At 40.4% G+C, this 13716-nt stretch overlaps 1 protein-coding gene across 3 annotated transcripts in view; it reads left to right on the top strand.

Annotated features, from left to right (window-relative positions):
* Positions 1 to 13716, top strand: part of PTPRG (protein tyrosine phosphatase receptor type G) — a 755472-nt gene that overhangs the window by 187779 nt on the left and 553977 nt on the right. For all 3 annotated transcript variants that reach the window (XM_065933358.1, XM_065933359.1, XM_065933357.1), the window contains exon 2: positions 12040 to 12150. In XM_065933358.1, the coding sequence (XP_065789430.1) occupies positions 12040 to 12150 (111 nt within the window). The remainder of the gene's footprint in view (positions 1 to 12039; positions 12151 to 13716) is intronic.

Raw genomic sequence — 13716 nt, 5'->3', positions numbered from 1 at the left:
CCACCTGTTACCTGCCTCTTGACTATCTGTATGTCTTCTTTGAAAAAAAGTCTGTTTGGCCTTTGCCCGTTTTTTAAATTGGGTTCTTTTGTTGTTGTTGAGTTACATGAGTTATTTCTGATATTAATCTTTATTGAATATATCATTCACAAGTATCTTCTCTCATTCAGCTGGTTACCTCTTTATTTCACGGATGCGTCCTTTACTGTGCATAAGCTGTTGAATTTGATGTAGTCCCATCTGTTTATTTTTGCTTTTGTTTCTCTTGACTTTGGAGTCATATCTCCTCCCTTTAAAAAAAAAAGAATCTTTAAGACCAACATGAAGGAGATTACCGCCTCTGTTTGCTTGTAGGAATTGTATGGATTCAGGTCTCACGTTCAAGTCTGCAATCCAGTTTGAGTTGATTGTGGTGTATGGTGTAATATAGTGGCCTGTTTTAATTCTTTTGCATATGGCTGTCCAGTTTTTTCAGCACCACTTTTTTGAAGAGACTTCTTTCCCCATTGTATATTCTTGGCTCTTTTGTTGTAAAGTTAATTGTCCATATCTGTGTGGGTTTTTTCTGGGCTCTTTAGGGTTCCATTGATCTGTGTGTCTGCCTTTATGCCAATATAGAGGGTTTTTTCTTTTTTTTTTTTTTTTTAAGAGAATCATTTGGGGAGGCAGAGAGAAGCCAGTTGGGCTTAAAGCCATATGCTTGTCCATGTTTAAACAATGATAAAATTGCTTAAAAAAACATTCAGCCACCTTCAGTGTCCATAGTAGGGTATTGTATACCTCTGTAAGCATAATATAGGCAGGTAATTTTTTTCTTATACAATACTGAGAATATAGTTATGCACTTTTTAGCTTTAAAAGAAAATATAGTGATGGTAAGTATTCTTACCTTCTTTTCCTCCACTGTGTTTGTAAATAGGTGTTTCTGATTTGCCTCTAATTAATTACTTTTTGCTAATTGGACATGTAAAAGCAATTAATTGCTTGATTAAACTAGTGCAAATCCTAATTCAGGTGAAAAGGGGCAAAGGGGATATTTGTAGAAAGTAATAGTAAAATAAAACTGAAAATAAGCCAAGTAGGCTTTTGGTCAGGTGTATGTGAATATTAGGCTACTATTTGTTTTAAATTCTCCCTCTGTGAGCAACCTTTTCCCACCCCCACCCCCACCCCCGACACAGCTGCAAACGTAGATTTTATGAATGATTTGTCTTCGCTCACCCTGGGGGCCTAGGTGATGAGCCACTGTTTTCTGCTCTTACCAGTATCCCCACCAGGGCAGAGTCACGTTTTCAAAGCATACACTGAGGAAAATGTTATACAGTTAGATTATGGTAATGGTTGCACAGCTCTGTAAATATACTAAGGCCCATTATGTATCAAGAAAGCTGTTTTAAAGGAAGGCACGTGTGAGACATTGATTGCTCACTTGGAGTCCTTCATTGCTTTCCCAGACTGACTCAAAGCTCATCCTGCAGGGTCTTGCACGTGTTCCACCTCCTCCTCCTCCTCCTCCTCCCCCTCCCCCCCCTCCTCCGCCTCCCCACACCGGCTCTCCGAGTTTCAGCCAGGCTGGCCTCTGTACGCCACCCTCCTTCCTGACTCAGTATCCTCATCCATGTTCCCCCCCCCTGCCCCCCCAATCTTGACCTCAGCTAAAGTGATATCTCCTTTATTGATTGATCTGTTTACTTTCCTTCCCTACTAGTATTTTTCCCTATTGCATCATCATCATGCTTCTTTCACTTAATTTTTGTATCTGTTTTACCATGTACACAAATGATAATTTATGTATGGATTGATGGAACCTGCTAGTGGAAAGAAAGCTTCAAGATGGTGGGGGTAATGTTCAGTCAGTTCAGTCGCTCAGTCGTGTCTGACTCTCTGCGACCCCATGGCCTGCAGCATACCAGGCTTCCCTGTATGGTATGTGTTGTTGAGTTCCTTGGTGTTGTATTCTGCCTTGGAAATTTCGACCTGCCTTACCATGTTTGCTAGAAATCTTCCTTCTGGCAAGAGAAGGATAGGAACTACTGAGACAGATAGTGTGGAGGTCCAGTGGGTATTTTGTTGCCTAGCAACACAGAACTCTTGAGACACAGACAGCTGGAGGCCACAGGGTTTATACAGTGCCTGTAACGTGGCCGCAGAGGCACAGGGGTCTGGGTTCACTAGGCTAGTTAGGTCTGACCACGCCGTGCCTGGCTGGTGTCTAGGGAAAAGCTGTGTTGTGGTTGGAATGCCCTGTGTGTGTGTTCCCGGAGCCCAGGGGCTTAGGGCTTGTGCCTCCAGCATGTTTTCTACCATCTACCATGGTCAGGAGTTATCTTGGTGGGTATTTTTGTCACTTACTCCCTTCAAATTCTGGAAATGTGCATTATGGCACATTTGGCTAAGCTTGATAAGATGCACCATAGTTTTAAAATGGACACCCAACAATACTTAAGTAGACTTTTTTTCTTTGCTGGTTTCTTTTTGTTCTATGAAAAATACCCATCTCATTGAATATTTTTCATTCAATATTTCATTGGGACTATCTGGAGAAGGACATGGCAACCCACTCCAGCATTCTTGCCTGGGAAATCCCATGGACAGAGGAGCCTGGGGGGCTACAGTCCATGGGGTCGCAAAGAGTCGGACTCAACTGAGCAACTGAAGATGAAGAAGATAAGTATATATATCCTTCAGCTATATAAAAGGCCCAAGTTCTAAAGTTTATTCTTTGTTTCTCGGGGATAAAACGTTGTCAGGCAGTCCCAGCTATAGATTTTAAACAAAAGAAAATATGAATAAAGGAAGCTTATTAATTCGTGTCTCAGTTTGTTTTCGTAACTGAAATTTAACTTCGTATTTCTTTCTGCTTTAATGTAAGAGACTTTTCTTTTTATACACAAATTACCAATGTTGGTATAATTATAATTGGATATTTTCCACATCATGTTAGGAAAATCACCGTACTTTTTTCTGGTGGGACTATCAGAACATGATTGTATCTCACACAATTGGCAACAGTGGTGGGAGGAAGTGGCTTTGACAAATTCTTTCTTTTGAAATTGTTAGGGTTTTAGTTTCCAGAGGCCCATGGAGAAACTTTATCACTTGTGATGCTTATTTAGTTTTGAGCAGGTGGAGTAACTATTAATTCACAGATGTTGTTATGAATCCTAAAAGTCAAGTTTTGTGAAGAATTGTTGTAGCATAGGGTCAGTTATGCAGGCTTGAGAGGAATGTCTGGTTCAAGGCTATCTGTTCTTAACAAAAGTTACATGCCTTTTCTGAATAATTGTACCTAAGCCACAGGATTATTGGAAGAAGTATGTGAATCATTGTGTTGATGGTAGTTTTAGTAGTGCCTTTTTCATAGACAAAGACTGAAGTTAGTAACTAACTTATTACTGAGTTAGGCCATGGGTGGAAAACCCAGATGCCTATAGAAACTAGATAAGAAATATACATCATCAATGGGACTGGATGGGGTCATGATTCTTCTCTGAAGATACACTCACTGCTTATATAGCGCATTTTTTTCTGTTTGAGAACAAAGTTCATATTTCTCGTCAATAAATACAGATACTAGAGTTCTTTCTCAGATTTTCTCATGTTGACAAGTAGTTAAACACAAATACATGTATACACCTACAGTGGGTGAAAAAACATCTGACTCCATGGCTGTATTCACCATGGTGGACACCAGTTGGGACGGCTAAGCTGAATCTGCCAGTTCTGTTGATCACTAAGGATTCAAACAGGTGGCACAGTTGTAAAATGAGAAGTGCAGATTTGTGGCAGTTGACATGATTGCAATATTATCTATGCATGATCTTCCCAGGAATCTTGTAGAAACTAGAGACTTGATTCTTGGAGAGCCAAGCAGTAGTAGAATGGACTGGGAGGGTTGGTTATTTCTGTATGATGTTTGAAGTCAGGAGTCCAGTTCTTTTTTAGGAGGGTGCCTCTGAGCAAGAGTGAACCGTGATATTTTTCAGATTTTCATCACACGTGTAATGAGCCCCCATTTAAATCAGTTATTTAAGGGTACCTTTTCTTGGATTTATTGTGAAGTGTGTTTTTTTATTTCTGAACTTTTTAAAACTGTGACATAGTTGATAGCAGATGAATCACTCTAGTTTTTTGTGTTTCTTTTAGCTCTGTCAGATTTAAAAGGAAAAAAAATCTTCCTTTTTTTAATCAGTGTTATTTTAGCATAAAATGCGGAAGAGAAGTTTATTATTTTGCCTCTCTACCTGTCTGAAGCCATTTTTACAAGCCTGTAAAATGTTTTCTGTTTCCCTCTAGGATACTATATTGCTGTGTGATTTCTTCTTTCTTTGAACTGCCTTTGGGTTTTAGTAATCTGTTTTACTTAAAAAAGTCATGGCTCTTTATTAGGCTCTTTATTAGGTATCTTTATCACTTTAGATGATGAAAAATACTTTTTTTGTTGTAGTTGGGACAGTAGGTACATTTGAATGTGATAAAATAGGTAATCTGCTGTAATAGAATCTATTGTATTTGATGTTAGCTCAGTATCACAAACAACTGGAGGGAACATTTGTAATGCAGTAGTTACAAAGGAATGCACTTTTTGATTCTACTTTTTGGGAAGCTCACTAAGTACTTTTCCTGCAATTAATTGAAATACAGGCACAAAAGGAGATGAGAGCCTGATGGAATATTTAATTACTTTAACTATAATTTGATACTTTTGCCCATTGTAGTCACAAAAAAGATAAAGATTTATTCATTTTAGACTATTGTGTGGGATTTAATGTTGTTAAATGCTCTCAAAATTTAGACGATTATACTTGACAGAGATTTCACCATCCTTATCCTTGAGGGATCTTTAATTTGTTTGTTGTATGAGCAGTTATAATAGATATAAACAGCCTGCTTAACTGCTTGTCTGCCATTCTGGAAATAGACATTCTGCATTTGAAAATGTGAGTGCATATTACTTATATTGTAGTGAGCTTCTTTTTGGCAGTAACTCTGGCAGAGAACTAGGACTCTTAATATGAGAGCCATCCATCCATTGTCCTATGTAATTTCCATCCTGGCACTGGGGAACCAGAATTTCTTTGATGTTTTCATTTTTGGATGGAAGCTGACCAATTCTCCCAGGCTTCTAAGTCCCTTTAGAATTACCTAGAACTGGACATATAGTTAGGTGGAAATACCTTCAAGTGTCTACTATTTTGTTTTGGATACAAGATATGTGACTGTGTTGTAAATGGAGTTCAGGGCTGTTCTCTTCATAAACAGACTCTGGTTTCACCTTGACATAACTACCATCACACCCCTATTCTGCTATAGGAGATCAAAAACAGACATTAGTTGAACTCTGTAATTTCTGTTCACACATTTGTAATTTTGAAAGAGAGCATTATGTATCAATCCGTAACTATTTTTGTGTAGCTTCAGTGATCTTTCTCTCATAGGGAAACCTATGGAAAGACATTGATGTCAGGAACGTTATTTAATGTGTTGTTAAATGAGCCAGTGTCTTTGTGTGAGAAATATTCAGCCAGTAAGTTAACATGGCTTGAAACTTTTTTCCCCTCTCAAGTCAACATTTCTGTAAAACACTGAAAGTAAAGAATGACACCAAATCCTTCTGAAGATATTGTTAAGGCAGATGGGATACACAGCTGCCTTTATATTCCCAGAATAAAAACATTTATTGTTACAAACTCAGTCCGGTGGCTGTGGGAAATTAAATCATGCACATAGGAAATCATTTTGTTGGTATCTTCTGTGGTAGGTAAGCTCTTAGGATATTTTTATAGGGAAGGATTGGGCCCTTGGGTCTGGAAACATTTTTATCTTTTTCGCTTTAGGCTGGAAATGCGGTAGGCTCTGTAGAAGTTGTGAGAGGTGATAGAGTTTATGAACACTCCCTGATGAAAAGACCTGTCACTCAGTCAGCTTTCTGCATAACAACCAGCTTAAGATTTCCCCCTGCTGAGTGAGACATGGGAATCATTGGCTAGTTAACGCTATTGGTTTTGAAATCTCTACGTTTATCCTGTCAGCATTGAGAGACACATTCTCTTGGGTGATGGGTGTAGCTGGACTTTACCTTGGTAAAATCATATTCTCATATTATTATTATACTATCCAGACTCTTGAAAGCTACCCATGTTTGATAGTCCTCATGTCCAGGTTTGTTATCTGTGTGTGTCGGTTCAAGTGTCATCAGACACAACCTCTTTCAAGAGGAGTGCATAGCAGGGTATAGTGTTGGGCATTCTTTCTTTCTTCTCCACCTGTTATATCATTGTGAACCCTATTTCTTGAAGTATTATAAACCACTGCAAGCTCTCCTGAGCTTCTTGCTCTCAGATGACTTCACCTCCATAAGCCACAGTAGGCTTGGTGCTGCAGAACTTGGAAGAATATGGAATATATGTTTGCATAACAACAACCCCTCCCTCTTGACAGTCACCTGATAACCATAGGCAGATTTACACTTCCTGTCTGTTCTAAGAAGTAAAACTGGATATTTTCATAAGCATGCACCATTTTTAATTGTGTAATTAAGTTGCTGACATAAGCAAGTAAGCAGTTTCACATTAAGGTAAGGATCCGTAAAGGCATGCATTTACATAATTTAATTTTCTGCACAGAAGATATTGAAAATCAATAGCATGATTCATAACCTCACCATATCATTGCCATGCTGCCGTTGGTTGGCTGTTGGAGTTTAGAAGAGTACAGAGAGTATTAAAATTGATTGAATTTGGCATGCTGAGTCTGTATCTTTACTTGGGAACCACAGATTGTTTCTTTTTGTAAATCTTTGCTCCTTGCCAATGAGATGTTAGGTTGCTTAATATACTCTGTATACAGTTTTTGACTGCTGTTCAAATAATTTTTAAAAGTTGCTTTTAGGGAGCACTTTGTCATATGATCACAATAAATTTGAAAAAGGGACTTGAAATTGTGTTTTCAGTAATGCGGTACAAGTAATACATGATTATGTTCTCATGAGGGGGAGAAATCACACACCACTGACATAGATGGAATAAAAGGAAAAACTAAATATAGTTACCTTTAATGAATAGCTGATGTGTTAAAAGAAATCTGGTGCTGGGGTGGTAAAGATCTTTGCCACCTGGTTCATTTCTGAGATGCTTCCTAAAAATTGCCTGTTGGATACTCCAGCTAGTTTCTTCTAGCTTCATGTTTTAGATGTTTATTCTTTCTGATAGTTGAGCAGGGATTAAAAAGCTAGACAGTAGGGAAGAAGACTGTTCTTGCTTATGGCTCATGAAAGCACACATTCACACACACACACACACACACACACACACACACACACACAGACTCTAGACTCTAACATAGGCATCACCACTTTTTCTGGTGTTTATGTATTCATTCACTCACTCACTCACTCACTCATTACTGAACGCATCCCATCTATCAAGCTCTGTCATGTGAGGTAGGCTGAGAGCTCTTTGTCTCAGGGACCTTGACACGCTTCATAGGTTATACAGCATGTCCTTCCAAAGCAGGTCTTCCTGCCCTTTCTCACCTTGCTGGGTTCAACCTATGTCATTCCTAAGTACTTTGGGGGATGTGATGACCAAGTTAACCCACTCTCCGTGGGATGGCCCCAGCCTCTGTCACTTCTGGTCTGTTGGTCTTTATACAGCAAAGCCATGCCCCTTATTTTTGGCCCAAGTGAAACCCCCTTTAGACAGGCCGTCCCACTGCCCAGAGCAGATGCCTTGCACTCCCTTGTGATGTGTTTGGATGGCTGGGGAAATAACTGCACTTCGGGGTATGGGTTCTGTTCCTTCACACAGTCAGGGGAGGCATCTTCTGACGTGTACCTCCCTTGTGTCTTGAGTTGGCCATATCTTTGTAGACGTGCTTTGTCACTAATAGTTTAGTGGGCTTGGACAGCTGCCGGATGTGAGACCCTAAAGCCTCTGGCTTGTATGCAGTCAGGTAAAGAGTGTTGGGACTACCATCTCCTTCTAAGTACTTGGCTAAAGTACTTACCTGATGAAGCTTTGGCCTCCGTAGCGCCACATTGCGGGCAAGATGGGTAATGCAACCGCTGGTGGGCTTTGTTCTTCTTTGCTGCTCCCTGATATTCGCAAAGGTTCTGAGAAATAAAGGGGCTTCCCAGGTAAAGAACCTGCCTACCAATGCAGGAAATGCAGGAGATGTGGGTTGATCCCTGAGTCAGGAAGATCCCCTGGAGGAGGAAATGGCAATCCACTCCAGTATTCTTAGGGTTTCCCTGATATCTCGGTTGGTAAAGAATCCACCTGCAATGCAGGAGACCCCGGTTCGATTCCTGGGTCAGGAAGATCCGCTGGAGAAGAGACAGGCTACCCACTCCAGTATTCTTGGGCTTCCCTTGAGGCTCAACTGGTAAAGAATGTGCCTGCAATGTGTGAGACTTGGGTTCGATCCCTAGGTTGGGAAGATCCCCTGGAGAAGGGAAAGGCTACCCACTCCACTATTCTGGCCTGGAGAATTCCATGGACTATACAGTCCAGGGGGTCACAAAGAGTCAGACACAACTGAGCAACTTCTACTTTTTACTTTCCGTTATTCTTGCCTGGAGAACCCTATCATGGACAGAAGAGTGTGGTGGGCTACAGTTCATAGGATCACATAGAGTCAGACATGACTGAATCAACTTAGCATGCACACATGCTTAATGTATGACTGACTGAGAAATAAAACACTTACTTTCTAGCAAAAAAAAAAAAAAAAATTGGGGTACTGGGAGTGGAGAATGTGATTCTAGTGGGTCTGGTATAAAGTGTATAAATTAATATCCTTTAGGATAACCTTATTCCTTCTTTTTTTATATATACCTGGTTCATTTGTTTGTGAGCAGAATCTGGCTGGAACTCTGGTTCAGTTCATATTTGTCTTAAGTGCTCAGGTTGATGCCACACTGGTGTGATTCTTGCAGTAGGCCATTCATTTCTTTGGCCAGTTCTTTACTAAAATTAAAATAGGCTTATTTAACCTGGTAAGTTACAGGCTGTGAGCATGAGTGGACAGTGTCACGATGTACAGGGCCTAACGTCCAGCTCCACAGGGAGGTTTGTGGTTCTTATCGCTGGCTGAAAAACAGAATAGCCTGGGAAACTTTTAGCAACAACAACAAAAACTACTGCTATTTTGATTCCACACCTTAGACTAAAGATGAATCTCTGGAGGCAGGGTCCAGCACATAGGGTCTTTATTTTTTGTTCTGTTTTTAAAGCAGCTGGGGTTGAGAGAGCTGTAGTCCAACAATAGCATTTTCTGCATGGAAAAATTGATTCTTGGGTGTTGTATCCTGTTTGAAGGCCACCAAGGTCACATTAATGACTTTGGGGGGGAAAGTGAGCATTGGGAGGTAATTGGTCATGTAACTATAAGCCTTCCAGGGGTTGATTTCAAATTGGCTTTGTCTTGAGCTTCAATATTTTCAGCAGAATTGATCCGTAGATTTTGCATTTTCTGGCTTGGTTCCATTTTGAGCACCTTTGCTGATCCTGTGCTTGACTTTCAACCACCCCCATGAGGCTTCAACTTTTGTCATAATACCTTCAGTAAGAGAGAGAAGACTCTTTCTGACTGCCTGGTGTCCCCATTCCCAAACATCTATATCACTGAGCTAAACATACCAACCTCACAGGATTGGCATAAAGAATGACACCAGGGACTCTTGAGCAAAGCAATTTTTCAGCTCTGGGCATGTGGTACTTTTTAAATACCTGATAACATAGTGGAAATTTGTTGCAGTGTCTCTGTTTTGGTAATCTGCATACCCTACTCCACCAGCTAGGTCACAAGTCATGGATGGGATAGCCAGTCCTGTTGCCCTGGCAGCTCCAAAGGTGGGCTTTGTTTGACTTACGCTGCTGAATCACTGCAAAGCATGCCCCTGACCCCATGGTATATATGGGAATGGGGGCACGGTTTTTAGTCATTTTCCTAGTACAAAGAGGAAGGATTATTTGGGAATAACTATTTAGATGAGATCTGGCGCGTTCAGGGTGGTATGGCCATAGACTGGGAGTAACTATTCAGAGTGAATTAGCTCTAAGAAGTGTAGTAAACAGATACATAAAATGTCTCCCATATACACAGAAATAAGCTGAACAATTAGGAAACTTTTTAATGGTTATTTGGCTATGTGGGTAAACCTCAGTTTCCCTATCTGTAAAATAGAGCTAAAAATACCAACCTCTAGGGTCATTATGAAGATAACACAAGTTACTATGAACAGACCTTGAAGTCAACCAACTGGTTTGCTTCAGTGGAGGAAAAAAATAGACGAAGAGATGGGAAATTTTGTTTTTGATCCCTGGAAGCTTAGAATGACCAACTTCCTGAGATTCTGAATGGCTCGCCTGCAAGAGCGTAGGATGGATCGGGATCATATGTACCTAAACCTTCATCATTCTTATAAAATGGTTAGTAACTGAGGTTTTGACTCTGTCATTCAGGACCAAACAGCGGGCATACATGACACCCGGTTTACTTTGCTGATGTTATGTTTGGATTTTATAAGATTCTCATTTCCCTCTAAAGGGCTTGTATCTGTGGAATAGCTCTTGTTCAAGCTTTATTTCTTTTAAATCCAGTCTTGGCAATTGACATGGAAGCAAAAAGTGTAATGCTTACATATTTCCTGATTTTCCTTCATGACCATCACATTGTGAACAAAATTAATGCCATCATGGTGAGATGATTATTATTATCACTACTCTGGCTAATTTGGGTAGAGAATGTATTGTGCTTTCCTGGTGCCTTCAGAGTCTTAAACTGAATATATAGTTCCTCTAAGCATTTTCCTTGCTTTTCAAAGGCACACTTGATTTTGTTTGGGTGCATTTAAATATTAACACAAGACAGCTGGGAGGTATTGTTTGAAGTGTAGTTCCAATTCATTTTGGATTCTGGGCACCTGTGATGCTTGTCTTCTGACACATCAGTGCAGTCAGGTGTGGGCTCACCACAGAAGAAATTTGCATCCATGAAGTGGCTAGGAGGGGAGGGCTTTTGAACACTGTAGCAGGCAGATGGAAGCTCTTGATATTGGGGTAGAAAATTGGATTCATTTTGAGTTTTCAAAGAAATACATCATTAAACAGTCCCTCTTTTCTGAGCATTGCTGGCCTTGGAGGGTTTCAAGTTTCACATCTTCAGATATAATAGGTGACTCTCTGGGATCCAGAGTTTGTGGAGGACTGGGTTCTTACCACGGGGTGGCTCCCAGGCCTGAGACTGTGCTGTGTTTGGATGGTAGAGGCCCGAGCTTTGTGGCTTGCATGCTTATGTTGGATTCCTTGATCTGCTGCATACTCAGTGTCACTGAGCGTTCCTTCCTCCATCTGTAAAAGAGATGGAATGACTCCTTGCTCAGTGAACATTCAATAAGGCTGGAAGCACTTTGCACCTAGGATATAGGCTTATACACACAGTTGTAACCGAAACTGCGAGTTCCAGGTCTACTAGTTGTTAAAGTTACTCAACTCCTCTAAGCTTTAGTTTGCTTATCAATAGAATGGGCCCGTTACTGAAACACTGCATTTGTTGCCTGGTGGTGTGTTGTAAATTACATAAGATAATGCATGTAAAGGGTTTAGTGCACCTCGGGTTCATGGTTGGGAGAAAAGTTTCATGGTAGTTCAGTCAGACAGTGAAGAATCTGCCTACCAGTGTAGGAGACCAGGATTCGAACCCTGGGTCAAGAAGATCTTGGAGAAGGGAATGGCAACCCACTCCAGTATTCTTACCCCTGAACAGAGGAGCCTGGCAGGCTACAATCGATGGGGTCGCGAAGAGTTGGACATGACTGAGCGCCCTAACACATACACAAGCTATTGTTTGTATTAATGATAATCCTGGTGATCTGTCGAGGTTCTGCTGCAGTTGTTCTTCTATAACGTCAGCAAGTTCTATTCAGCTACCCCAGGGTCTGTGCTTCTAGGAGGTCCCAGGGCTGTGTGCATTTGACACCCGTCCTGGTGCAGCGGGCTGACGGTTTTGACTCACTGCAGCTCTCCTGTCTTGCAGCGTTGACGGAGGGCTACGTGGGGACCCTGCACCAGAACAGACAGGGCAGCTCGGTGCAGGCGCAGATCCGCAGGCGCAAGGCTTCCGGCGACCCGTACTGGGCCTACTCGGGTAAGTTGACTTGCTCCCATCGCGATCATACGGGTCAGTTCACGTCCCATTACACTCGCTCAAAGGCATGCTTTTAATCAGTTTCACGCCTGATTTCTGTTTGTTCCAACCTTTTGTGGTTCCCTGAAAGTTGAAATATTCAAGCCTGTTTTTCCTCAATGTGATAAGTACCTTAATTTATCTCTCCCACCTGTTTCTCCACCCTGCCTTTTCCCCTCAATTTGCATTTATTTCTGAACTTTACTTGTTAATGAGTTATTGTACCAAACTTGTAATTTTCTGAAAGACGTGGCCTTTTCTTGTCTCTTCCCAGAGGCTGTGATTTCAGAGAGCAGAAAATATAAGCCTTGTCTTGAGCTACTAAATATCTGCTAAATATTACAAAGCCTCACGTATCAAAATGACCTATTATGCTTTAATCTAAGAAATGCAACTTTATTTTCTAATAAGCTCTTGCTAGTTTTATATATTTCAGCCCACTGCGATATTTCTGTAGCTCTTTTCAATTTTTATTTTCACTTTTCGCCTTCGAGTCAGTGAAGAGAGAATACACATTGTTACAACTCTGAATACTAATTTGAAAATAATTTTCTTACATTTTAAGGGGCAAGAGAAAAAATATCTACAAGAATATACAGGCCTTTCTAGTTTATGCATCTAACAACTGTCAAAAAGAAGATAGGTGGATTGTTATTTCTAAAAGAGATTTTGATGCTCGGAAATAGATGGGAAATGTATTTTTAGCTAATTAAGGAGGAATTCTTGAGCAAGACAGACCACTTTGGAAATCCCTGTAGCACTGAATAATTCAAATTTTTTTAATGAAAGTGCTTGGAGGCACAGAGTATTAGTCTCAATAATAAATGTATGCATTTTCTATGTTGTTGCTCGTAGAACTGAAAGGTATTATTGTCGTTATTATACCCTGGCCTTAAACCCTGAATTTCTACCTGCAAATCCTGTTACATTTATGTCAGTGTAAAATTTATAGGCCTGATCTTTAATTACACCTTATCTATTGGCTTTTTGCATCCTTTTGTCTATTGATAAATCTTCTGCCCCTCTAGGGAGAATAGCCTATCTGTTTTGTTTTGCAAGGAACAGATAGTGATTCTGAAGTCTTCCATCACACCCCATTCCTTGTGATTAGAAGTATCTAATTAGAACCTTTTTGTCACCATTTCTGATAAATGAAGGAAATTGGGAGATGAAAGTCGAAGTTACATATATATGGCTTCCTGGCAAGAAACCCAAAGAAAATTTATCATTTTGTTCTCTATGGTTCTGATAGAAGTTAAGAAGAGGCATAGAGTGGCCTGCTGTTTACAGTTCATCAATTTTGAAAATAATGCTGTTGGGGGATTGGAAATTCTATGACATCAGCATGTACAGTTGCAGATGGCCGTGACTTTTAGTTAAGACTGGGCATAATTAGTAGTATGGTCTTTTGGGTGGAGAAGGGGTTGATCTTCTTAACTCTGGACTTGATGAGTCTCCATTTTGTATTTCTGGAATGCATTGTGTCTGGGTTTGAAAACTTCTATTGGTGGAAAAGCTAATAGTTTA

This window comes from Muntiacus reevesi, chromosome 4, assembly GCF_963930625.1.
Source record: "Muntiacus reevesi chromosome 4, mMunRee1.1, whole genome shotgun sequence".
NCBI lineage: Eukaryota > Metazoa > Chordata > Mammalia > Artiodactyla > Cervidae > Muntiacus > Muntiacus reevesi.
This window is presented reverse-complemented; position numbering and strand designations above follow the sequence as displayed.